Source organism: Amborella trichopoda, chromosome 3 (assembly GCF_054954075.1).
Source record: "Amborella trichopoda isolate Santa Cruz 75 chromosome 3, AtrichopodaSantaCruz75HAP2 v2.0, whole genome shotgun sequence".
Classification (NCBI taxonomy): Eukaryota; Viridiplantae; Streptophyta; class Magnoliopsida; order Amborellales; family Amborellaceae; genus Amborella; species Amborella trichopoda.
Genome location: NC_142338.1, coordinates 59,021,933 through 59,046,823, shown reverse-complemented (window position 1 = coordinate 59,046,823; position 24,891 = coordinate 59,021,933). Strand labels below are relative to the sequence as shown.

At 35.5% G+C, this 24,891-nt stretch overlaps 2 protein-coding genes and 1 long non-coding RNA gene across 6 annotated transcripts; 1 reads left to right on the top strand and 2 right to left on the bottom strand.

Moving 5' to 3' along the window:
• Positions 1–265: 265 nt before the first annotated feature.
• LOC18429667 (proteasome subunit beta type-2-B) lies at positions 266–8,242 on the bottom strand. Of its 4 annotated transcripts, none has more exons than XM_088861786.1 (5): positions 8,068–8,242; positions 6,138–6,515; positions 5,458–5,581; positions 1,057–1,372; positions 266–806 (listed from the first exon to the last, which is right to left on the bottom strand). In XM_088861786.1, the coding sequence occupies exons 2-5, from the start codon at positions 6,293–6,295 to the stop codon at positions 778–780; spliced, it is 627 nt and encodes a 208-aa protein (XP_088717912.1). In that variant the 5' UTR covers positions 6,296–6,515; positions 8,068–8,242; the 3' UTR covers positions 266–777. The 4 variants fall into 4 exon arrangements, with proteins under 4 accessions (XP_088717912.1, XP_088717913.1, XP_020520134.2 ...); XM_088861787.1 differs by having other exon boundaries at positions 6,138–6,511; XM_020664475.2 differs by lacking the exon at positions 266–806 and having other exon boundaries at positions 872–1,372.
• A 4,687-nt stretch (positions 8,243–12,929) lies between these two features.
• Positions 12,930–14,579, bottom strand: LOC148783004 (uncharacterized). The gene is made up of 2 exons (XR_016051990.1): positions 14,467–14,579; positions 12,930–13,743 (listed from the first exon to the last, which is right to left on the bottom strand). It is a non-coding gene; the product is annotated as an uncharacterized LOC148783004 (long non-coding RNA).
• A 4,009-nt stretch (positions 14,580–18,588) lies between these two features.
• Positions 18,589–21,504, top strand: LOC18429666 (vicilin Cor a 11.0101). The gene is made up of 6 exons (XM_020664490.2): positions 18,589–19,107; positions 19,624–19,799; positions 20,035–20,115; positions 20,284–20,559; positions 20,654–21,041; positions 21,129–21,504. Exons 1-6 carry the CDS (start codon positions 18,627–18,629, stop codon positions 21,296–21,298), a joined length of 1,572 nt encoding a protein of 523 aa, XP_020520149.1. The 5' UTR covers positions 18,589–18,626; the 3' UTR covers positions 21,299–21,504.
• Positions 21,505–24,891: the final 3,387 nt, after the last annotated feature.

Sequence of the window (24,891 nt, the reverse complement as noted above, 5' to 3'; positions counted from 1 at the left end):
CATTTTCATCTCTAATTATGAAATTTTAAACCCTAAAAAATATTTCAAAGCAAGTAAGTTTAAAAACATATGAAAATTTTGAAAATGGATGGTCCAATTAATGTGTTACAAGATGTACTATTTTTAAAACTTAAAGTCTTTTTCCACGTTGAGATGATTGATTAGAGGGATTTCTAACATCTAAACAACTTTTTCTGATGAGTTTTTGAGGAGTTTTTGAGGTGCACCTTGATTGTACTTTTTAAGGTTGCGATCTTGTACAAACTTTTTCCAAAATATTATGACGTCACAACTTCATAAATTTAGACTCATTCATTCATACATGTAGTGATCACCAATTGTGCATGGGAAAACATCATCCTGTGCAGGACTACGAGACCAAACCAGCAATCCAACTAATTCTAAATGGGTTGACCACTCACTTTTGTGGTCCCAAAACATAAACATGCCCAGTTGCATTCAAACTTTGTGGTTGCCCAGTCCGACCAGCTGGTTTTGAAGGTCGAATCAAATAAAAGGTCCCTACGAGAGCTAGAAAACAAGGGATTGTCTTCCCATAATCTTTTACCCATCATTAATAGTGGTTTCTCCAGTTGACTTCCAATCCCATACTAAAAACCCAGTGATCTGATCCGGGAATATCATGACGCAATATACACAGTGGCGGATGATATGCTTAAGCCAGTCTCTCTCTCTAGCTGGTAAGAGACACCATCTAACCCGCCAAACCACTTTTGAAGCAATTTTACCTCCCACCATTTAGCGATTTCAAAAGTATCAGAACAGTTTGCTCTTATATCTTTCTTCTGCAATATCACCCACAGTTTAGAAAGAAAAATAATCCTCCTCATCATCGAGGCTTAAAACATTCTAAGCAATCAAACTGAAATTTTATAAATCCCATTCTATCCAAAAGAAGACAGAACAATTCAAACATAGAATACAGCATCCTCTTGTTTTTCGTCCTCTGTAATAAAGATATCAATGGCCAGAAGCAAATAGTGAGAAATAAACCTAGATATCATGTTAGTCTTTAAGAAGAGGGAGGCGAGGCACCTGCATCTTTCACGGTTTCCCGCCATGCATACTCTCTTGCTCCATCTTTGTCCACGATTTTAATGACAAAATTGGGGGGGGGCACTACAAGTCTGGACCGAATCTCCATTATGCATTTGTCGACTAGGTCCACTGCCTTTTCCAAAGACATGCCCCTGTGATAGTGGCGATCCATCATTGACAACGAAAAGTAAGATCCATATCCAAATGCCCCCTTATCGACTTTGTGGAGGGTAGCTATGTAGTCAATGAAGTAGAGAGATGGACCCGTCTCTTTGTCATAGCCAGCTAGGAGGATGTTCACAAAGTAAGGGTTCTGCATGGGAAAAAGATTATTATGAATCATAGAGATAATCTAATTATAGTGAGTAAAACTGGCGTGCCCTACCTATAAAAAAAGAAAAACAAGGGAGTAAAACTGCCGTGCCCTACCTATAAAAAAATAAAAACAAAGGGAATTGAGATTCAAAGATTTTTCTCTATTGTATTGTTAATTTGGTAAACTTCTGAAGCACTTATACAAATATCAACACCATGAGATCAAAGACCAAATACAACAATAAAAGCAATATTACTTATCAAATGAAGGAAAAAACAAAAAGTAATATGATAGAGAAAGGCCATCCAAGTACAAATATATGCAGAATCTGGAATTCTTATCCCTCAAATTCAAATTCTACAGTTCACAAATAATGGAAGTGAAAACTTGAGAAACTTCATGGATATTCCAAAAAGCAAAAGCCCAAATCCCCGACTATATCAAATTTATGCAGTTATAGTTCTTTTTTTTTTCTTTTTTTTTTCTCATAATGTTTTTCTTTTCCTTTTCTACTAGTTGGCGTGTGTGCATGCAGGAGCATCCCGGAGGAGCGAAATGGATTGGATTAAGTTGGTCTACGGGGTCCCTAGTAGAGAAATGGCTTATAGTCACCGATTATATACCTTACATTCACAATAGAGAACTTGGAGGGCATTGACTATACCCCATTACTCCTACCAGTCACGGATTATTTATTCCAGCACCACCTTCCACCAAGGGATTCTTCACCACCACTTCTTGTACCTTTTAGAATAGGAGTCTTTTAGAATAGGAGTCTCTCTACATACATTATAATCACACTGAGAATTAGAAACCACCTGATGTCCCTCATCTCACGAGTTCTACCTTCTCAACCCCCTGGCCTAAGGCTGGCACCCTGCTGTAGCAGGCCTCACTACAGCAGGCCTCAGTGGCTGCCAACTTTTGGACAATCTGAACCGAGAGAAATGCCAGAATTTTTTGAAGCCAGTCATCTCCGGTGAATGCACTAGTAGAAAAGATCAGAGAAGCAGCCATCTTCTGGGCCACTCACCACAAACAGTTAAAAAATCTTTGCCTCTGACTTCTCCACAGCTGGACTCCCATTCTCTCTTTCAAACCTCAGAGGCCACCACGCTCTTCCCTTTGGAGACCACCCGAAGTGGGTCACATTAAGCTTAACTTTGACAGGTGTTCTCTCGGAAACCCAGGCCATGCAGGCATAGGTGGCTTGTTCCGCGATCACAACAGCAATACCCTTTGCTCCTTTTCTATTCCCATTGGTGTCTCTGATTCAACAATTGCGGAGGCCTCTGCCCTCTGGGAAGGCCTCAGGAAGTTAGACACTAGCTGGGGGCAGTATGTAACTATTGAAGGCGACTCTTACAGTGTTATAGCCTGGGCCTCAGGCACTGCCCCCTAGCCTTGGAGGCTTGACAACATCTTCGAAGAAATCTGTCAACCGACAAGGAATCTATAAATCTCGTGGAATTACGTTTTGAGAGAAGCAAATGGTGAAGCTGATTCCCTAGCAAAGGCAGCTGAAACGTTGTCTCAAGCTAAGCAAACGCTACGGAACCTCTGCTCGAGTTCCTATCACAGATTGGAATTGATAATGGCTCAATTCATATACAGCTTTTGTGATATACCCTTGGTTTTGTACAGGGCACCGTTTGTAAGTTGCCTATTTTTTGGGCGGAACCTGTCTGTGGGTATCCTGCCCCCCTCTCCTCTCACATTCTGTACTCACTTTCAGTTCAATACAGTCAACATATTCAAACAATATATATAAATATATCCAAGGGATTTAATAGGTGCAACGGTCAAAGCCCCTTCAGGAATCACTTATATAACTGAGTCTCTCTCTCTCTCAAAGCCATTAAGCCCTCCCAACGTGAATGGGGGGCAGAGCTTGAATGTTCATCGATAAGCTCTCCATTACAAAAACATGGGTTCTCGAAGTTTAACTGAATGCAACCACATGGAATAACAGAAAGGACCCACAAGGGAAAAAAACAAAGGTCAATTGAAACCACATACAACATACACTGCACTACATGAATCATGTGAGCATAACTCATCCATAAAAGCCAAGCAGCCTAAACAATAAATGACATGTAGAGGAAATAAGCGCATGAACAAGATGGCTTGAGTTCTAGTTAAGGAGATGGTATCCTGCAGCATCCTAATCAATAAATGACATGTAGAGGAAATAAAAGCATGAACAGGATCGCTTGAGTTCTAGTTAAGGAGATGGTATCCTGCAACATCCTAATCAATAAATGACTTCTAGAGGAAATAAGCGCATGAATCTAGATGAACAAAAGAGAGGAGGCATACAACATGCTATGACAACTAAAATCATTCAATAAAGGTGAAAGGGGGAACAGCCTTACAAATCACATATTCATGCTTCATCAATCACGAATTCACGTCTCCTTGAAGAGAAGTAATATGAAGCAATGAAATAAACTTTAAGAAGCTATCCCACAGAACAAGGAGACCTCAGCACCCAATCACCAGACAATCTTACAATAATATTAAGCAATGAAATAAACTTTAAGAAGCTATCCAACAGAACTAGGAGACGTCAGCACCCAATCACCAGACAATCTTACAATCCATTACTCAAGCATATCCATTTGGCACAATCAATCCTATCCTTCTTCATCAACTCGAACTTCAAGCTTTTTTTTTTTTTTTTTTGAGAATAAGCTTCTAGCTTTTGTTGACTTGTTCTGCAATTTTTCTACCTCCATCAACACAACTAATTACCTTTCCCTATCACTGAAGCTATCCCACAGAACTAGGAGACCTCAGCACCCAATCACCAGACAATCTTACAACCCATTACTCAAGCATATCCATTTGGGACAATCAATCCTATCATTCTTCATCAACTCGAACTTCTAGCTTTTGTTGGCTTGTTCTGCAATTTTTCTATCTCCATTAACACATCCAATCACTTTTCACTATCACTAACAGAAATTGTTTTTCTGACAGCTCATTCCCCCATTCTCCAACCTACTATAAATTAAACTATTCTATCTTGAGATTCACTAACTTGACATGGACATGCATGGAGAGTGGCTCACATAAAACTAAGCTTCATTTAACTTATCTTCATTCCCTTTTATGGGGATAAGCTCAAGTCAATCTGCTCATTGCCGATGTTCAATTTACTTGAGCAACTTCTAATAAACAGCCATTGAGAATTTCATTTCCTTGTGTCTATCCACTAGAGTTGAAAATAAGCGTCCAATTTTTTATTTTTTATTTGTTTTGAACCGTAAGCATCTAAGATATTTTATATCACAGAAGGACGATAACAGAAAGACAAAACAAGTCAAACTCCCTATTTTTCAGGGAAGTACTGACGAGCTCCAATATGATAGTAATGGTGTGCATGAGGGAACATGGTCACACATGAGCAAATGCATTAATACACAATATAATTTCCCGACACTCGTCAAATTGACCCTTTATGAGCACCTAGTCATGAGGTTTTTATATAGTATCAAGGATTCATCACTCATGAATAAATTGTGCACAATTCCTTTGACCCTGCGAATATGCATCTAGGATATATAATCCTCTATGGGTAGATTTTCTTCACGAGGAATTGTCCATTCTGATGTGGATTTGCTCTTCTATTCTACCATTCAAATTCCTTGGCAATTTCCAGCATAGACATTTTAAAATCATATCAAGCCAGTAGGATTGGAAACATCGCCAAATTTGCACCCATTGTCAAAGGTGTTGCAATCATGCCATCCATGATTATGACCATTGGGTATACCAAGGGAGCTTCCTCGGTTGATCAACATTGACTGCACAATATTTGCACCCATTAGTCATGCTGCGGTGCAAGGTTCTCAACAAACATTCAATACAAATTATCCAAAAATACATTTTCTTTCAAAAAAATTATCAAAATGGTATAATAAAAACTCCTCATACGTGAAACATTAGTAGAAATTCAATGTACCTTTTCTAATCTGCGACAAATAACTATCAATAGCTTGTGCAATACTGATAAGGAATAAAACAAATCCAAACCATATAACAAACAGATATACAAAGGTAAGAACTTTAGTTTGTACCTTCCTCAAGGCAGTGGCGAGCTCACCACGAGTGAAGTTTGCTGTGGATGGAGTAGTGAGGGGGATGCCATTGCGAAATTGATAAAGGTGAACATTCTTCTGAATGTATTCAGTGAATTGAACTCTGCAACCAATAAGCAAAACAATAATTCATCAAAAGAGTGGAGATTTTGAAAGCATAAAGACTACAATCTTTGAAAGGAAGCATCGTACCAAAACAAAATCAAGCATTGAAAGGAGATCATATGAGAAGAAGTAATCAAGCGCAGGAAACAAGATCATAGGAGCAGACGCTTCTGAAAAGAATCTTTGGATCAAACATTTGGGTTTCAATTATAGAGGGGCATTAGGGGATTGTGAGGAGTACAAACTTTGGTTTGAAGGAAAAATCTTTCATTAATAGAAGGAGCACATGAAATAGCTGGAAAAAAAATTAGGTTCCGACAGCTATGGGCAAGATTAATTTGACAATAAATAACCAAAGAAAACATAATCACATAAACCACGGTTTCGATCCTAACTTGAACAAATTAGGGTTCTGGAGAGAGCAACCGACCGGATCAAACGCGCCCCAGAATTAGGGTCTAAAGAGGCAACACCAGGGTTTAGAGAGACTTTTCAAAATAACAAAAACAAAGAGTTGAGAGACAACAATTGGTAGAGAGAGAATGCGGTTTTACCTATCTCCACTCTCTCCACTCGCGCCCATGAGCTTATGCGAGTCGAGGATCATGATCTTATCCTCGTTTTGTTTATGAACTAAAATACTGTGCACGGCTGATGTATCAGCAGCTATCAAAGCGAACCCATCACCTACGAGTCCAAAAACGCACTCCATTACTCTCTCTGAGTTGAACCTCTCTTTTCTCAGATGGCCTCACCCTTTAGGTAGGGTTTGATAACTTTCACTGCAGTGTCCCTGGGAATCAACCCTGCTGCTAACTTCCTAGATTCTAGGATGCAAGTGAAAATTGATAGGGTGAAAGCGGGAAACCCTGTTTGATAAACTGTGCTGCTGGTAATTTCACTTGTTTGGCAATGGGAGAGCTGAAAACTGCCTGTAATAATTGATATGATGTCAAAATGCAGTTTTTTTAAAATATTTTGTAATTAAATAAGGTTTCTTCCATTCATCCAACAAATTACCAAATTGAGAAAAATCTAGGTCTATTTTTTGAATAATAATACTAAATAAAAAAAAGAAGCCAGGTTTATTGACATACAATTCCTAAGAATGCATTGAAAATCAAATCCTAGTCTACAAGAATCACTTCATTCTAACCCCAAGACAACAAAACAATGGCCAATTCACAATCCCTGGTATAACTAAGGAACTATATAAAATTAATCAAAGGAGCATTAAGAAGAATAGAACACTAATCAATGGAAGAAAGGCACATAAGAAGCTGCTATTTCAACAAGAAAAAAAAAAAACCCAGATCATCATATAGTGATTCAAATGAACACAAATCTACTACTACTATTACTTCAAAAGAAGATAAATAATAACCAAACATCTATTCTTTATTAGATGCTGAACCAAACAAAGACAAAAGAAAAAATAAAATACAAATCTCAACCAGATGGAACCATTAGGGTCAGAATAAGAAAAAAATAAGCAAGAGTAATCAGTGTATGATTGCTTTACCATAATAGAGATAGAGAGTAATGCTTACCATAAGGAAACAAAAAGAGTAGCGAGATGCAAAGCTCTGAATAAATCCATGGCAGACTTATAAAAGATAAGAGAAAAGCATTCTTATTAGATATACTCAAAACTACTCAAAGAGATAAAAGAGCAGGAAATAAATTTTCTGCTTTCAAGAAAGAATTTTTTTTTATCAGATGCATTGCACAACAGACAGTGCCAAGGAAGAACAATTTTCTATAAGATCGAGCTGCATAATATTAGAGACGATGCATACAAACACCCTGATTTCAGATAGAAGCAAAACATAAATTAAAATAATAAAGCCACTCTTAACATGCCATAAAAATACACAGAAAATACATATAGAAACCTAAATCATGATATAATATACAGTAATAGACCATAACATCAACAAGGGGACCAGTTCCAAGTGAAGAACATGCCTAACACTATTGAAAATCAAAATAAAAAAATATGGATGTAACAAGAAAAAAAAAATCCGTGGATTAAAGAACAAAATAAACAAGAAGGCTAATAAATTAATACTTCCATCCAGTGGAAATATATGTAAACATCAGATTGAAAAATCAACCAATAATTAAATATATGTATTTTTTGAATATGTATCAATAAATAAACATAATCCCAATCTACTGTAACAATGACTCCAATAAACACTGATCAACCACCAACAAACATCAAAACAATAAAACCAATTTCCTAATTTCCTAAAGACTAAGAATACATCAAACACACCAACAAATCCTAATTTCCTAAAGCACTAATTTTATCAACAATAGTATATAGAATTGCAGCAAAATTTAACGGACTGATTTCCGGATAATCTGAGTTAACTCACTGATTTGGGGTTTACCAGAAAAAATAGTACATTTTTTTTTTTTTAAAATCACTGCTTTAAGGTTTACCATCACAATAAATAGTAAATAAAAAAAACTCACCGACTCGTGGCTTCAATCTCTGTAATAATGATAATGGCGATGGAGCGAGGGCTGTTGTGGGCGTCTTTTTCTTCTTGGACCTAAGGCTTTCACAGGCTTCACGGGCATTCTCTTCCTCAAGGGCTACTCGCAGAGAGAGAACGAAGGAAGGGAGGAGAGAGAGAATGGAAAGCTCGCATAAGCGTTCGAGGGAGAACGTTTTGAGGGGTGAAAGTCTGGCCAACTTTTATGTAATTAAATAAGGGTGCGGTTTGTATAGAGCCTAGGCTCTAAACAATCAAATTAGAGCCTACCTTCAAATAGTGTCAATAATTGTGGTTTCAATATTGGAAATATTTGTGATAGCCTTAAAAAGTATATTTTCATATTTATTTATAAAGTTTAAACTTTGAAAAATAGTGTAGATCGACATATTTATAAAAACTTGAAAATCATGAAAATTGACAGTAAAAAAATGCATTACAAAATACACTATTTCTAAAACTTATAATCCATTGTTTTTCTCATGTTCTTACATGTCGAGATGATGAATTTGAGGATATTTATGTATCAAAACAACCTCTTCTAAAGAAATTTTCGAGACAGGCTCAAATTTGATTGTTTAGAGCCTCGACTTTATAAAAACTTTTCCATTAAATAAAAGGACAAGTTTATATAGAGTGAGGCCAAACAATCAAATTAGGGCCTACATCAAAATTTTCATTAGAAGTTATTGTTTTGATGCTTAAATATCCTCAAATTGATCATCTCAGCATCAAGATGTATGGACATGAGAAAAAAATAGATTTCAAGTTTTGGAAATAATGTATTTTGTAATGCATTTTTAGACAGTTAATTTTCATGTTTTCAGAGATCAATCAATTTACACTATTTTTGAAGCTTTAAATTTTATAAATAAAGATGAAAATATATTTTAAGGCTATCACAAAGATTTTCAGTATTGAAATCATATTTCTTGACAATATTTGAAGGTAGGCTCTAATTTGATTGTTTAGAGCCTAGGCTCTATACAAGGGTGCAGTTTGTATAGAGCCTAGGTACTAAATGTTTGTATAGAGCCTAGGTACTAAATGTTTGTATAGAGCCTAGGCAGTAAACAATCAAATTAGAGCCTACATTCAAATAGAGTTGAGAAATGCGGTTTTAATACCGAAAATCTTTGTGATAGTCTTAAAATATATTTTTATCTTTATTTATAAAGTTTAAAGTTTAAAAAATACTGTAGATTGACAGATTTATGAAAACTTGAAAATCTTGAAAATTGACAGTTAAAATAAGTTACAAAATACATTATTTCCAAAAGTTGAAATCTATTTTTTTCTCATATCCATGCATCTTGATATCGAGATGATCAATTTGATTATATTTAAGGATCAAAACCATCATTTCTGGTGAAATTTTTGAAGTAGGCTTTAATTTTATTGTTTAGAGCCTTGGCTCTATATAAACTTTTCCCAAATAAACAATACAAATAAAAAAATTAGATACCATCTACTTTTGATGCCGGGAGGTCATAATCATTCTGGACTATTACATTTGAAATTAGATGATCCATGATATTATTATTTAGGTACAAAGTCTAAAACAAAATTTCTCAAATATTGTGTCATACTTTTATCTATTGGATTTGACACCCAATAGTTAAAGTGATTGTTATCTTATTGCACAAAAAATAAAGAAAAATTGTTTCCTACGTGGTAGACCGCATTTCTACAATATGCTGTCCAGAGGTATAAAACATTCATCTTAAATATGGATGCAAATATGCGGTCCATCTAAAAACAAATGTAACTAATTGTCCAAATGTTTTATTATTATTATTATTATTATTATTATTATTATTATTTTTAGTTTCTATTTTTTTTTCTTTTCATATTCATGATCTCTATGTTAGATTATATATTCTCTAAAAATTAAGATTAAATTATATTTTAAAAATATATTTATTGCCAAGCCCTCATTTCTACAATATGCAAGCTGACCGCATAGAAACTGTGTTTAAAAATAAATAGTCTCATAATATATAATTCCAAATAGGAAAAGTATACAATAAGACAATTTATTTGGATATGGTTTGTATAAGTTTCCAACCTTAAATAATCAATGTAAGGCACACCACTAGAATTTATCATAAGATGTAATTTTGGTATAAAAAAAATCTTAAGATGGCATCATAATCTATTTTCATTTCTAGTTATAAAATTTTAAACGACAATAATGGTTTAAATCAAGTAATCTATAAACACATTACAATCTTGAAAATAAACAGTCCATATACTATATTACAAGATGCACTATTATTGGGACTCAAAATCTTTTTTTTTTTACATCCATGCATCTCGATGTCGAGATGATTAATTAGAGGGTTCCCCAACATCAAAACAACATTTTCCAATGGATTTTGAGTTGCACCTTAATTTTACAATTTAAGGTTGCAAATTTATGTAAACTTTTTCCATTTACTTTGAATACGAGGAGGTTTCAAATATATTTGACCGCTGGATGTAAAATGGAGTGGCGGTGGAGATATCAATAAATTGACACAAAGTCTACAGTAAATTTCCTTGAACTCCATGAACCATCGATTTTACATCCAATGGCTAGAATTGATTATAACCTATACACTAAAAATAAGTAAATAGTTTTATAGTATACACTCCCTTATAGATAAGCACCCTTATGAATAAGCAGAACCACAGTGGCTACTGAGAAAGCAAATGCTTCTGCAAAAGGCCATCTCCGTTCAAATCTAATGAGTCGTGGACGGAGACCAAAGGGGTTATTAGAGATATACATAGCTGAACTATTTGATGATATTTTTAGAGGTATCAAAGCTATAAGGAAATTATAAAAAATATACTTTTATTTTTGCATTATCGAAAATAAATCCTGTAATTTTTTAAACCTCATCCAAACCATTTTTATTTAATTTTTGGGTTGTTGAGACTAAAATAGCCTTTATAAAAATCTTATGACTGTGAAGACATCGCAGTAGACCCAATACCGTGATAGTCATGGGCTTTTCGAGCATGACGGCTAAGAGGATCACGGTACTTAGATAACTGTGATAATCGAAGGGAAGAGAGGGCGGAAGAGAGAGAGAGAGAGAGTAGACGTGAGGAGTTTGAGGCCCATCCAGGAAGAAGGCTTTTGCCCCCCCCTATTCTCCTATTTATTCCTGCCACTTTCCTTCACAAATCTCTCTGATACTCGAATCCCCAACCCACCACCCCTCTCTCTCTCTAAAAACCACTCTCTCCAATTAAAGAACTACTCTTTCTTTCACGGTTCAGAACCACTCTCTCTCTCTAAAACCCATATACAAAAACACTCGCTCCAAGTAGAAAACTACCCTTCGCAGTTAAGAACAAGTAAAAAAACCTCTCTCCATAGCGATCAATAGTCTGCTTTCAAGGGTTGTAATGATCCTCTCAAAGACTATCCCCGTAGTTTAAGTGCTATTATACCCCAAAAACCCATGACCATCACTGTATTGAGTATAATGTAATGTCTTTTCGACTGTCGTGAAGACTATTTTTTATCGTATCTATCTAAAAATTGGAAAAAAAAAAAAAAATTGAAGGTATGGATAAGGTTTAGAAGAGTATAGAGTTTATTTATGATAATACGAAAACATAAATTACTTATACTAAATAATATTATCCATATTTATTGTTTATCACAAGTTAAAATATCGTAAACCCGCAGTTCTCAATTTAAGAGGAAGGAAATGGATGGTTTGAAATTTCGGTATTAGATTCATTTGAAAATCTATGTTTATGTTTTATTTAATCAAATGGAAAAATGATTGGATAAGTGCAAGAACTCTTACTTGTATTGAAAAAAAAAAAAGGTTTATACATGGTGTCAATTTTATATTGTAGAAGAGTGTTTATAAATCTGCTCCGTCCACACTATCTATAGAAATTTCGTAATTAATAGTGAAAATATGTTCATAGAAGTTTCTAGTACTAAAGCTGTCGAGTTTAAAAATATGCTTAAGGCACCTTACAAATGGCAACCATATTTATATCGAGAAGTATCAAAAGAAGATTATGATATAGTTTGAGATCGGATGCCATGAGCATTGGTCTCAAATCTCAATACATAAGAGGCGCATGGTGGTTAGATGTAAAATTAGGGCAGCTAGAGAGTGTTATTTCTCACAAGGGAAGAGCACTATCCAATTTAACATGGGGTACTAACCAACTCATCCGAAGTAGGCTATAAAATTTTGGGAAATTCATATAAGGAACCAATTTTTTTTTTTTAGATTTGGACATTATGCGGTGAGAATCACAAGTTTTAAGTATTTTTGTTTCAATTTTACCTTCCAAAATATAACTACACCAAGTGTTTGAGTGATTCCGGCAAAAATATGAATATTTGGGCGGCTTCAAAGTAATATTTTTGGGTATGGTTGCAACTTTATTTGCAGACATACGTTTGTGATACTTTACAACATCTATTTGTTTTTTACCATATAGTTTTGACACAGCCAATGTCAATATATAGCATAGTTTCTAAGATAATGCCTAATCTTAATCACTATAGTAAAATGGACGGTGTAGATTGCCGCGACCTTTATTTCTAAGAATAAAGTTGTCATATTATATAATTTTTTTTTGTTTTAAACTTTTTCTTTGTGCATTACAATGGTAAGTGGCTTTTGTTTTTTTTTTTTATTATTATTATTATTGTTATTTTTTCGCATAGCTCAAAATCCTTATTTTTTCAGTTAAAATGGAAATAATCATTTTTTTTGGGTAAGTAATATGAAAGTAATAATTGATAATTGTTTTTCTACTAAAACTAAAGATTATATCCTGCTTTATACGCAGGAAAGTTATTGTTCCAAAAAATTTAACCACAAAATAATACTATTTATTAAAAAAAACTATCGCATCAAAACTTTATCAAAAACTCACATGAAAACTTTGTCACCCTAAACTGTTATCACTCTCCAAAGCTCTTTGTTTCTCCTTTCTCACAGTCAAGTTCTCTTTTCACCGTTGGAATCTATCTGAAAATATCGTCTTTCTTTTGTTGACTCTGACTCGAAAAAGAAACGATCTTCTCCTATATAGCCTGGTTCTTTATGGCCTTACTTTAGGGCCTTATTCTCTCAATTGATTCGTACTTTATGCTCTTGATTTACTCTGGTTGCCTTGAGGATATATTTCTTTGGTTTACTTACTCTCTCAATTGATTATGTACGGGCTTGTTGTTTTGATTTGGGGTTTCTTTTCTTGATTCCGACTCGAGTTGGGGTTGTCTTTTTTTTCTTGACTCCGACTGGAATTTTCTTCACTCCGATTGGAAGAAAAAACAAGAAGTGATTGTCTACCTAGGCTCGTTGTCTTGCCTTCACGTTATCTTCTTTTCTTGACTCCAAACAAGAAATACACTGGCAGATCATTTCAAAACCTTATGTTATAGAGGTTGTCTTTCTTCTATTGACCGCGACTCGAAGCAGCAGCAAGAACAACAAGAACAAGAATGTGCTGGCAGTATTTCAAGAACTTATATTATAGAGGTTGTCTTTCTTCTATTGACTCCGATTCGAAGCAGCAACCAGAACAACAAGAACAAGAATATGCTGGCAGTATGACTTTGAAGTAAATTTTTTTTTTTGGCAAACTTATTTATATTGTCCTTGAAATCTCTTGTTTGCTCCTGTTAGTATAATCAAGAGATATTGATAAATTGATCAAAGTGGTAAAGCTTCACGTCAAATTTAACAGAAAATTATAATTTTGGAATGAAAAACCTTGCCCTAAATATTATTTTAGAAAAATTAGGATTTTTGAGTCTTAAAAAAAAAAAAAAAGTTTATACAGAGTCGAGGCCCTAAGCAATCAAATTAGAGCCTACCGACAAAATTTCACTAGAAAATGTTGTTTTGATGCCCAAATATCCTCAAATTGAACGTCTTGACATCAAGATGCATGGACGTGAGAAAAAAAAATGGATTTCAAAGTTTTGGAAATAGCACACCTTGTAATGCATTTTTAGACCTTCAATTTTCAAGATTTTAAAATTTTTATAGATCTGCTCAATCTACACTACTTTTAAAGTTTTACATTTTATAATTAAATATGAAAATATATTTTAAGGCTATCACATAGATTTCTGGTATTGAAACGACACTTCTCGACATTATTTGAAGGTACGCTCCACTTTGATTGTTTAGAGCCTCGGCTCTATACAAACTGCACCCTTATAATATAATGTAAAGTAAAATCTATCAATCCTAGCTAACTATATATTCATTTAAAAATTGAAAGATTTTTTTTAAAATATCAACAATGAGAAATTGCACATATTCAAAATAATAATAAAAACTGCCAAATATAATCACAACAAAAAAATTCATAATAAAATTATAAACTAATATACCTCTTTAATCTCTTCCGATGCCCTATTGTATCCTACGTTAGCCTTCTACTTTACTAATTAACCTCGTCTCAATTTGTCTGTTAAGTTTTTGAATTTGGGAGTACAAGTTATGTGAAGAGAGACACTTAATGAGGTTTTAAAAGAAAAACTAAACACAATAAAGACATGTTATTCTAAAGATTTATCATGCTAAAGGCATGGCTGGTTAGCAATGTGCATAGTAATCCTTTGGACCATACTACACACTTTTTTTCTCACCTTAAACAGCAAGTTGGGAGATTTTCTGTTTAAAATTTTCCAAGTTTTTTATTCACCTTGTGAATTTTTATGCATGTGTGGTTTTTTGTGCATTATTTAAGTCACTGCAAATTTAGTTTAGTTTAATATTTTGTCTTCTTTCATGGGACATTTGGATGAAAGCATGGTCTCCTCCACTATTCACAATTGACCGAATTTGTTGCCTATGTTTATGATGCCACTGGTTCCAAATTACTGGTTTCAAAAAAGAGGAGTGTTTTTGAGTAGTTAAATCCAGCTTAAATTGGTCCTCCGTCCATCGCGACTCCGCTCAGCTGGTTCACACAAGTAATTTGAAGTACAATGCCCAAAAGGCAAGGAAAAAAAAGAAGAAGAATTTGAAGTAGCTACTAAGTGCCAATAAGTGTTAAGGTTAAGGTTATACCTTCTAAATGTAGCACAATGTTGCACCAATCATGAATATGCAAGTTCCAATAGGTAAAGAGTGAGTTAAAGGCTAAGTCGCGAGGCGCTTGAATTTTTTTTCTAATAAGGGTTGAGACCCTTTCACCACTAAACTGCTAAAAAAAATCCAACAATTTAATTAATAAAGAAATTTATGTACGGACACTATTTGGGTCAATTACCAAATGGGCTCACGTTTGCTCAAAATTACAAACAGCACTCCCCACGCGGTGTTTTTTTTTCCGAAGTTACCCCTGCTCGTTAGCGCGTACACCAGATATGTTGGGTTTGTATCTTACATAGCAAAACAATTGTTTGGTGTTCGAAATACCAGACAATTGCCATTCGCTTTTAAGTTTTAAGTTTGTTGTCTGGTGTTTGAAATATTGGACAAAGATTTTTAGTTTTTTAATTTTTTTGTACGGTGTTCGAAATACCGGATAGTTGGTTGCACTTATACCCTAATGGCCAATTTCGCTGTTGTGCTCTCTCTTTTCTGTGTTCTACCAAGCCCAAGCTCAAATCAAGCACTTATCTTACTCTGTCTTTCCTGAAGCCCAGCCTTCTATGTGACATTCAAGCAAGTTTCTCCAACCAGATTAAATATTCATCAAATTTTTATTTATTTATTTTTTTTGGGAAAAGTAAGTTTTGGGAGATTAGGGTTTTGGGGATAAAATAACCTAAAATTTGTAAATGACGGATTAGGTTTTTTAGTTTACTTATAAATGTTTATTTTCTTACTTGGTTGTGATTGAAAATATACATTTTATAAATGTTTTTTTTCTTATTTGGTTGTAATTGAAAATATACATTGTTAATTCTTGTTGAATATTCAATTAATGGGGGGGGGGGGGAGAGGAGGGTTTATCCAATCCGAATAAGGGAACAAGCATTAGCACAGACACAATCGAAGGAGGGTGTTGAAGTTGCTCCTTGGCAAAAAGACGTAATTGGGAGTTTTTATTCAATCTAAAATTTTGGGATTCAAAGTCGCCTCCTATTTTTAACAAGGGAAATTATCTTGTCCACATTATGTAGACGAGTGGAAGAACACGGGGTGACAATGGGTCAGGTTCGGTCCGGGTTCGGCCGGATATAGAGCAGACAATTTAAAATTATTTATGTAATTATATTTAAATATATTTCATATATTGAGAATATTACCAGACCTAGACCCAACGGACCTGGCCTGGACCCGAATGGTGTTTAGGTTCAAGATTTGGACCTGGAGCCGATCCTTCAGGTTCCATTTTTGGACCCATACCCAGATCTAGATCAGGTCTGCCCCCCAGGTTTTGGGTTGGATCTAGGTCCATTGCCACCCCGACAAGCACCCTTCTAATAATTGAGATCTCATATGGCCGCATTGAATGGTCGAAAATTAGTCTTGTATTTTTTTTATTTAAATAAGATACCTGAATTTGGAGTGTTGGTGTATTTTTGTAATGTAACTAAATAAAAATAATTGAAAACTATTGTAAATAAAAAATGACCAAAATACGTCTAAATTTATTTTGATAAGTATTTTTTATTCAAAATATTTTTTATTAATTTTATTCAATCTTATTTATAAAAATTAATCCAAATCCAAAATTTTAGATTAAAATTATTTTTAACAAAAAATAAAAAATGGAAAACGAGATTCATTGTTGGCCCTTGAATTAGCATGGTTCAATCTGAACCATCAAAAGGTAGTTGTGCACCTTTTGAGCATCCACATGCTGCGGGCGTAATACCAACCCTTTTAACAAAATAAATTGGGATACGATTTATATTTAGCTGTCGAAGAAATTAGATGACTATCTTATAGCGATATATTAAGCGAGAAAGATAAACATCACTTATTTTTTCGGATTTAATTTTTTATTTATTTCAAATTGGCACTTTTTAAAATTAATTTTTAACTTTAAACATCATCTCTCTTGTATACGATCATTTTATTTTTGACATGAATCATTATCTTTCCCATACACAAACTTTATCTACTTATCATTGCCTAAATTATCATTGCTTTTATTTGGGCTTTGTGGTGAGAATTTAGAGAAAGAAAAGGAAGCGCTCAGAGTTCTCCCGCCATTAACGACCTCATTGTTATCCAGTCTTGCTTTCCTACCTCTCTTGGTCGAAACCTCTACAACTTGTTAGGGTTTTGGTCATCTACTTTGCTTCTGAAACTCTGTGACTTTTTAGGGTGTCAATTGTCTATTCTTCATCAAAGTCATTGCAACTCGTTAGGATTTTATTTCTCTCAATTTCGTCAAAACCGCTGCAACTTGTCAGGTTTTCAATCTACTGCTTTTTGTCGAGGCCTCGACAAATTGAGAAGGTTTTAATCCTTTGATTTGGGTTGAGAATGCCAAAATCATGCTTAAGGTCACCCGAAAAATCAAATTCCGATGATTCGCTGAAGACAGTGCTTGGAGAAAAAAGGGTTTGGTTGGAGGATGCAGAAGACAAAATGGTGAAGCAACTGAGAAGCTGTTGACGTTTGTGATGACTCTCGCTTGAAACACTTCTCAAGAAAATGAAGGTAATTCTTGCACCTTTTGTATGACCATCTCCACGACTGTACAAGCAAGAGATCATATATCAGAGGACGAGACTTGTTTCCTCCTTTTAAAAATTTCAGGCGTCATCCACCTCAAAGTCGGCTTATGGATATTGCAGAGGCGTCATCCACCTCAAAGTGAGCTTATGGATGTTGCAGAGAAAGAGAAAGAGAGAAAAAAAAGTAGTGGATCAGGGAGAGAAAGAATGAATTGAATTAGAAGGAAGGTTTGGTGCTCATTAGTTTTGTATTGAAGAAGATTACTTACTCCTCTTGTCCAAATAACAACGAGGAAGAGAGGATGAGAGAGGTGAGAGACAAAATTTACAGAGAGAGAGAGAGAAGAGAGATACGGAGTTCTGAGAGAGATAGAGATGGAGACATTTTACAAAATGTTTAAGTTAATAATATATGGACAAAAGGATTTAGGGGGTAAGAAGATAAAAAAGATAGAGACTTTATGCCGTAGGAAATAATTTAAATCATTGGGTCTCTTGAAAAATAGAAACAAAAAATAGGAGGTACAAAGATACTTTTTCTTTTATATAAAATGAAACTCGAAAAAAATTATCAGACTCAAACCTAGACTTGAACTTAAATAGTATTCGGGTCCAAGATTTTAGACCTAGATCGTGTTTACCCCTCAAGTCCCAGGTCCATTGTCTCATTGGAAAACCTGCAAACCCCCTCGACCCTATCTCGCCACGTAAGTTGCAAGCGTCTTCGATTAGCCACAACGCGTCCCCCGACTCACCACCTCCCAACAAAACCACACGTCCACCTGCATGCAAACCCTAATCCCCAGATGTTCCCCTCTACCCACCCTCCTAAACCCTATAAATACTCTCTATTTGGCCTCAGCACACACCAGGACCACCTTTCTCTCTCTCCAGAAAAGAAGGATACCATGGCTTCCAGCTGGATTCTGACCGCCCTTCTCTTCCTCTTCGTCGTTGTTTCTCCATTGCTTGCTCTCTCTAAGAGAGACCCAGAAAGAGAGAGGCAGGAGAGACAGTGCAAGTCCGAGTGTGAGAGGTCTAGAGAGAGAGAGCGTGAGGTGAGGCAGTGCAAACAAGAGTGTGAGGAGAGGTATAGGAGACAAAAAGGGCAGGGCAGGAATATAGAGGAGAGAGAGAGAGAGAGCGAGAGCGAGAGCGAGGGGAGACGGCGGGGAGTGACTGGTAATCCTTATGCCTTTGAGCGAGATAGGTTTGTCAGAGACATTAGCACTGAGCATGGGAGTTTTAGGACTCTTCCTCCCTTCACCGAGAGGTCCGAATTGTTTCGTGGTATCGAGAACAATCGTATCTGCATCATGGAATTGAAGCCTAATGCATTTGTTCTTCCTCACCACAAGGATGCAGATATTATCTACTATGTTGCCAATGGTGGGTGTCTTTATAGTTTTCAAATTGTTCATTTATTTTCTATGAATTTTCACAAGGTTTCTTTGTTAGAGGGCCTTCATCTATATTTCTTTTTTCCCATTTGTTTATTTGATGATTTCATCGTTTAATCACAAATGATCACAATTTTTTTTTGATCGGTCTTTGAAGAACTTGGTTGTTTTTCTTAGATTATAAACCGGCCTAAATTTTAATTGAGTAGGAATATTATCGGCAGATGTATTTGTTTTTCTTATTTTGTTTGAGTTTTGAAAACCATTTACTAATAATATTTTACATACTTATCCGTTTCTTACTTCTCATTAGATTCATTGAACTTATGTGTATTTTATATTTGTCAAGGATACCTTATTCCTTACTTTCTATATTTTTTTTTCTCCCTTAGATACGGTACAACATCATTTATGTTTTGTTAATTTTGGTGATAATCAATAAATAAAATTTCTCACGCCCACTAAAATGTACTAATATTATCATTGAGTACTTTATTATTCTTAGGGGATGCTAGATTGGTTACGATTGGTGAAGAGAGGCAGGATTCACACAATTTGAAGAAAGGAGATACGGCGACAATCCCTGCCGGAAAAACCACTTATATCATTAACAAAGACAGCCAAAGAGAGCTAAAAATTGTCGCACTCCTTCAAACCATCTCAACACCAGGGCAATACGAGGTGAGAGATTTGATCTATAGGGCTAAGCTTTTCAATGAAGTGAAATATAATCTATTGGGCAAAGCTTTTCCATGAAAATTAGAGAGCTAAGCATTTCCATGAAAATTAGAGAGCTAAGCATTTCCATGAAAATTGGAGAGATGCATCCATTCATGTAGTAGCCAGAGGATTTTAGAGAGATCTAAGCAATGATTTCACAAGTAGCTAACTTTGTCATGGTAATGGGGTTTTGCAGATCTTCTTTGGTGCCACAGGTCAGAACCCGCCTTCGTATTTGAGGGCTTTCAGCGATGAGATCCTCGAGGCTTCCTTCAACGTTAGTACTTTTCATACTTTACACTCTCTCTCTCTCTCTCTCTCTCTCGCAGTGATCGCAGTCTTTACGACCACCCATAACCAAAGCTACGTGCCTACGTCCATGCATGTCTATATGCAGTCAAGTCTTTCTCTCTCAGAAACTGGTTAACTTTCTTGCTGTCAACAGGTTGATAGGAGTCGACTGAGCCGCCTGTTGGAGCAAAAGGGTCAGGGTCCGATTGTGCGACCTTCAAGTGAACAACTGCAAGGCTTGATCCATGGAGGTTCAGGTGGTGGTAAGTGGCCTTTCGGTGAATCCGAAGAATCGGAAAGGCCCTTCAATCTCTTTAGCAGGCGCCCTCGGATCTCTAACGACCATGGCGAGCTCTATGAGCTCGACGAGACTGAATACTCACCCCTGAGGGAATTCGACATAGCCATCTCCTTTGCTAATATCTCCCGCGTATGTTTTCAAGATCAAATCTGAACTCTCTCTAACTTCTGTCTCTAAATTCTTGAATGACTGAAATGCTTTTGATTCCGGACAAATGTATCAGGGTTCACTAGAGGTTCCTTTCTACAACAGCCGAGCCACCGAGATCTATGTGATTCTTGAAGGAAGAGCGCGCATCGAGATGGCATGCCCTCATGTCAGCGGTGGCCGCGAGCAAGAGGGCAGCAGGCGGGGACAGGGAGAGCAAGAGGGCAGCAGGCGGGGACAGAGAGAGCAAGAAGGCAGCAGGAGAGAGCAAGAACAAGAAGAGAGAGGGAAGGGGCAAGGGCAGGAAATAAAGTATCATAAGATCCGTAGTGACCTGAACCCTGAAGATCTGTTCGTCGCCCCACCTTCTCACCCCATCGCCATTCGCGCTTCACAAGAGGAGAATTTGCAGATCATTTGTTTCGAAATCAATGCTCGACGCAACCGCAAATACTTCTTAGCAGGTTCCTCTTCTTAATTGCAACTAAACAACAATTAATGTGAATATTTTTGTGAAGAACAGTCTTGTGACTTGGTTTGGTATTAAACAGGAAAGAACAGCATTTTGAACCAAATAGAGAGAGCAGCAAAGGAGGTGTCTTTCAACGTGCCATCGAGGGAGGCGGAGGAGGTGCTACGAGCCCAGTCCGATTCTGTTTTTGTGGTCGGTCCCCGCCAGCAGAGGGAGGGGAGAGAGGGGGAGGGCCGAGCTGTGGCTTAAATCAATAGCGGCGGAGAGAAGAGAGAAGGCGGATTTTGGAGTGTTTGCATCTAGTTTTGCTTAATGTTTATATTAGTCTGATGTTGCAAGGTACATACACGTGTGGTCATGTACATAGTTCCTTTAAAACTACTACTTGCTTAACTATGAGTGTAAATAAGACAGACCGTGATAAATAAAGTCCGCCCACTTTCCCATTTGGCTCTTATATGTCTTGCTTAACTGCTATGCCAATCTTAAATATGGAAAATGCTTTTAACACAAGTAAAGCCTCACCTCATAACTCATTGAAAATTGCTCGTTGTCGTTCCAAAGTGATTGTCGTCTAAACTTAACATTCCAAGTGTTAAATTGCTAGTTGTTGTTCCAAAGTGATTGTCATCTCAACTTGACATTCCAAGTGTTGTTTAGTAGTATATATTGTAACAAATTATCTCCTTTTCATTTTAAAGATGGGTTTTCATATATCTATACTATTTTTCATATATCTATACTATTTTTGAGTTTCAAATAGGTTTTCATAAGTTTAGATCTATACTATTTTTTAGTTTCAAATTTTAGTCGGTATTGAAATCTAGAGCCGTCATGGATATTTTAGATAGCAAAGGTGCTTAAAATAGTGTATATCTTAAAATTCATTTAAGAGTGTTCATAAATTTATCAGATTTATATTATTTTTTAATTTTTAATTTTAATTGATATTGAAAATTAATTTTAGAGTCATGGAGATTTTTAGATTTGAGATGAGCCTTTATTTTGTTTTCATAAGCCCTGCAAATTCGTAGATCAATACCCCTTTCTCTTATCTTTCACAGCGCCAGTATTCAAAACCAGCGGGAATGGAACTCCTCCTCGTATCCGAGCCGAGTAACCTGGCCTAATCAGGCTACTAAAGAAGCTAAGAGAAAAATGGACGCAGGTATTTAAGAAATAATAGTGATTCATATACGGATTTTAAAAGCTTAGGTAAAATGTGAAATATTTTATCTATATACGAAAATTACAAAATAAGGTTGGTCAATTTTAAAATTTTTTAAATTGCCTAGGTCATTTTGAATTTTGTATTTTTTTTAGATTGTGCTTGGGGCATTATTCTACTAACGAAAAAGTACAAAAAATAATTAAAATTTAAAAAAATTTAAAATTCAGGTTGATCGAGAGCTAATTTTTTTAAAAAAATAGGTTAGACCAGCTTTTTTTTTAATTTTTGTATATAAACGTAACATTTTGAATTTTATTTAAATTACTCAATAATACAGAAGATCAAAAACGTCAAAATATATATTTATGGCAAATAGCACTTGCAATCCTCGCCAATGGTAGAAAACATAAAATAACATATTAAAAATAAATTTTTTAAAGAGTGCTTCATATGGTTTAAGAGAACTTCATAATCATCTATTAAAAAAAAAAGAAAAAACGAACGAATAATTACTCTTCGTAATGTTTTCTTAATGGGGTTCTTCATATTCTTTTCATTCTAGAATTAAGCGTTGATTTTTAAATTAATATAAATTTAAAAAACTCATTAATACCAATCGAGAATCACCTTATGGCATCAGTTAGTATTTTTGCTTTTGTAAAAATGTTTTACGTATTTCAAAATAATACTATATTTTGAAAGGTTTTTATATTATGAGTGGATTTTTAGTTCCATATTGAAAAAGGGGGTGGTTTGAGTAGTATTTAAGTCTCATTAGGACAGTGGCTGCAGTAGTATTTAACTGTAATAATTCTTATACTTAATATTCTTAAGCAAAGGTTCTTAAAACAAAGGCAAGAATCATGGTGTATGCGTAGAATGTGTGAAACGTGTGTATGTGCAAGGGCACAAAGGCAAAAATCATGATGTATGCGTAGCATGTGTGAAACGTGTGTATGTGCAAGGGCACAAAGGCAAAGGCAAAGGCGGTGTTTGTAAGAACTGACAGGTGGTGGTGTTTGTTCAAAGAAGTTGGTAATTCCTCGGTAGTCATTCATAGAAGGGAGGGGGTGACTTTCTATGTGACCCTACTCACATAGAAAAATATGTAGCTACTATTTCTCAGCCATCGGATCGGATCGGATCTAAAAGGATGGCTGGAAAAACACCTGTACCAATATCACAAAATTAGATGTAAATTTAGGAACCGGCTCTCGGCTGGGCCGGTAGCCCTTCCCTTTCTCTTACCCAACTCCATAGTATCTTATTGCTCTCTAACCCTTTCGTACCTTGCCCGCAGGAACTCCAACCGCTTCTTTCTCTAGCAATAATGGAAAGAAGCAATAGGAAACCTAGCCCTCTGTCAGTCGCTTGCTTCTCTAGCAATAACCCACAAGGAACCTTAACCCATTGTCGTCAATAGCTTTAATAATGGAAGGAAGAGGAAGTGAGGGGAGCAGTGGTCACAACAATAATGGAAGGAAGAGGAAGTGAGGGCAGTAGTGGTCACAACAGAACGAAGGAAGTGTGTGTGGAGTGAGAGAGAGGGTATCGCTAGTTTTGCAAATTGGCAGTTTCTTATAGAAGAAGAAGTGAGGGGAGCCAGGAGTAAAAGAGCGAGTGGGGATCGCTAGTTTTGCAGATTGTCATTTTCTTAGAAAAGAGAGAGATGGGGGTGAACTGATGCTAGATGTTGCAGGTGGAAAAAGTGCTAGCTTCAATTTGGGTTGTGGTTCGTTTTTGCTTTGTGAATATCAAATTTTGTTCTTGTTTTGTGAATACTTGCTCATGAATTTGGGCTGTTGTTTGTTCGTCAAAACGACGTAATATCAATGTATTTGGTTAATTAATAGTCATCTTAGTTTTTTGGGTAATTGGGGTTTGAACTCATGGCGAGAGAGAGAGTAAGGCGCATGAGATAGGCAGGATGGGTAAGGGAAGGGCAACGGATGAGAGCCAATTCTCAAGTTTGTTTTCAAATATGTGATATTTCGATTGGCGTTATCCCGGTCATTCCTTTAGATTTGACACCTGGAAAATCGCGGTCACATATTTTTCCTATGTGGATGGAGTCACATGGAAACATTCCCTTTTCATGGAAAGTCCCAAAGTGTAATCATTTTAATTCTTTGTATTTTTAGCAAGAGATTTGAATTTCGTTCAACAGATAAAATGAAAAAAATTAGAAAATCTTATTGATTATCTATCTTATAGTTGCAACAACGGAAACCCTTCTATGTATAAATAAATCAATATAGGTTGTGCATTGTCATAAATGGAATGATGAGAAAGAGAAGAACAATATATTTATTCTTGAAAAGGTAAGGATTATATAAGTTGATATTTTTATATTATAAAAACAAGATGCACCTTTAAATTCTGTCATGAATTGTATTTTAGGAGTTGGAAATTTTATGATATCTCAAAAATCTAATTTTATCTCTAGTTATGCAATTTAATATTTAAAAAAATGGTACGAATCAAGTATATGTATAAATGCTTGATTGAAAATAGACAAAATACATTATTATTATGACTAGAAATTTCACTTTTTTGTCTTCGTATCCAGGTATTTTGAGATTGAGATGATCGCTTTACAGATTTTCAAAACAGTGATTTACGTAGGGACCTTAAAACTTTCGATATAATACAAAATGTTCTGCTTATATCA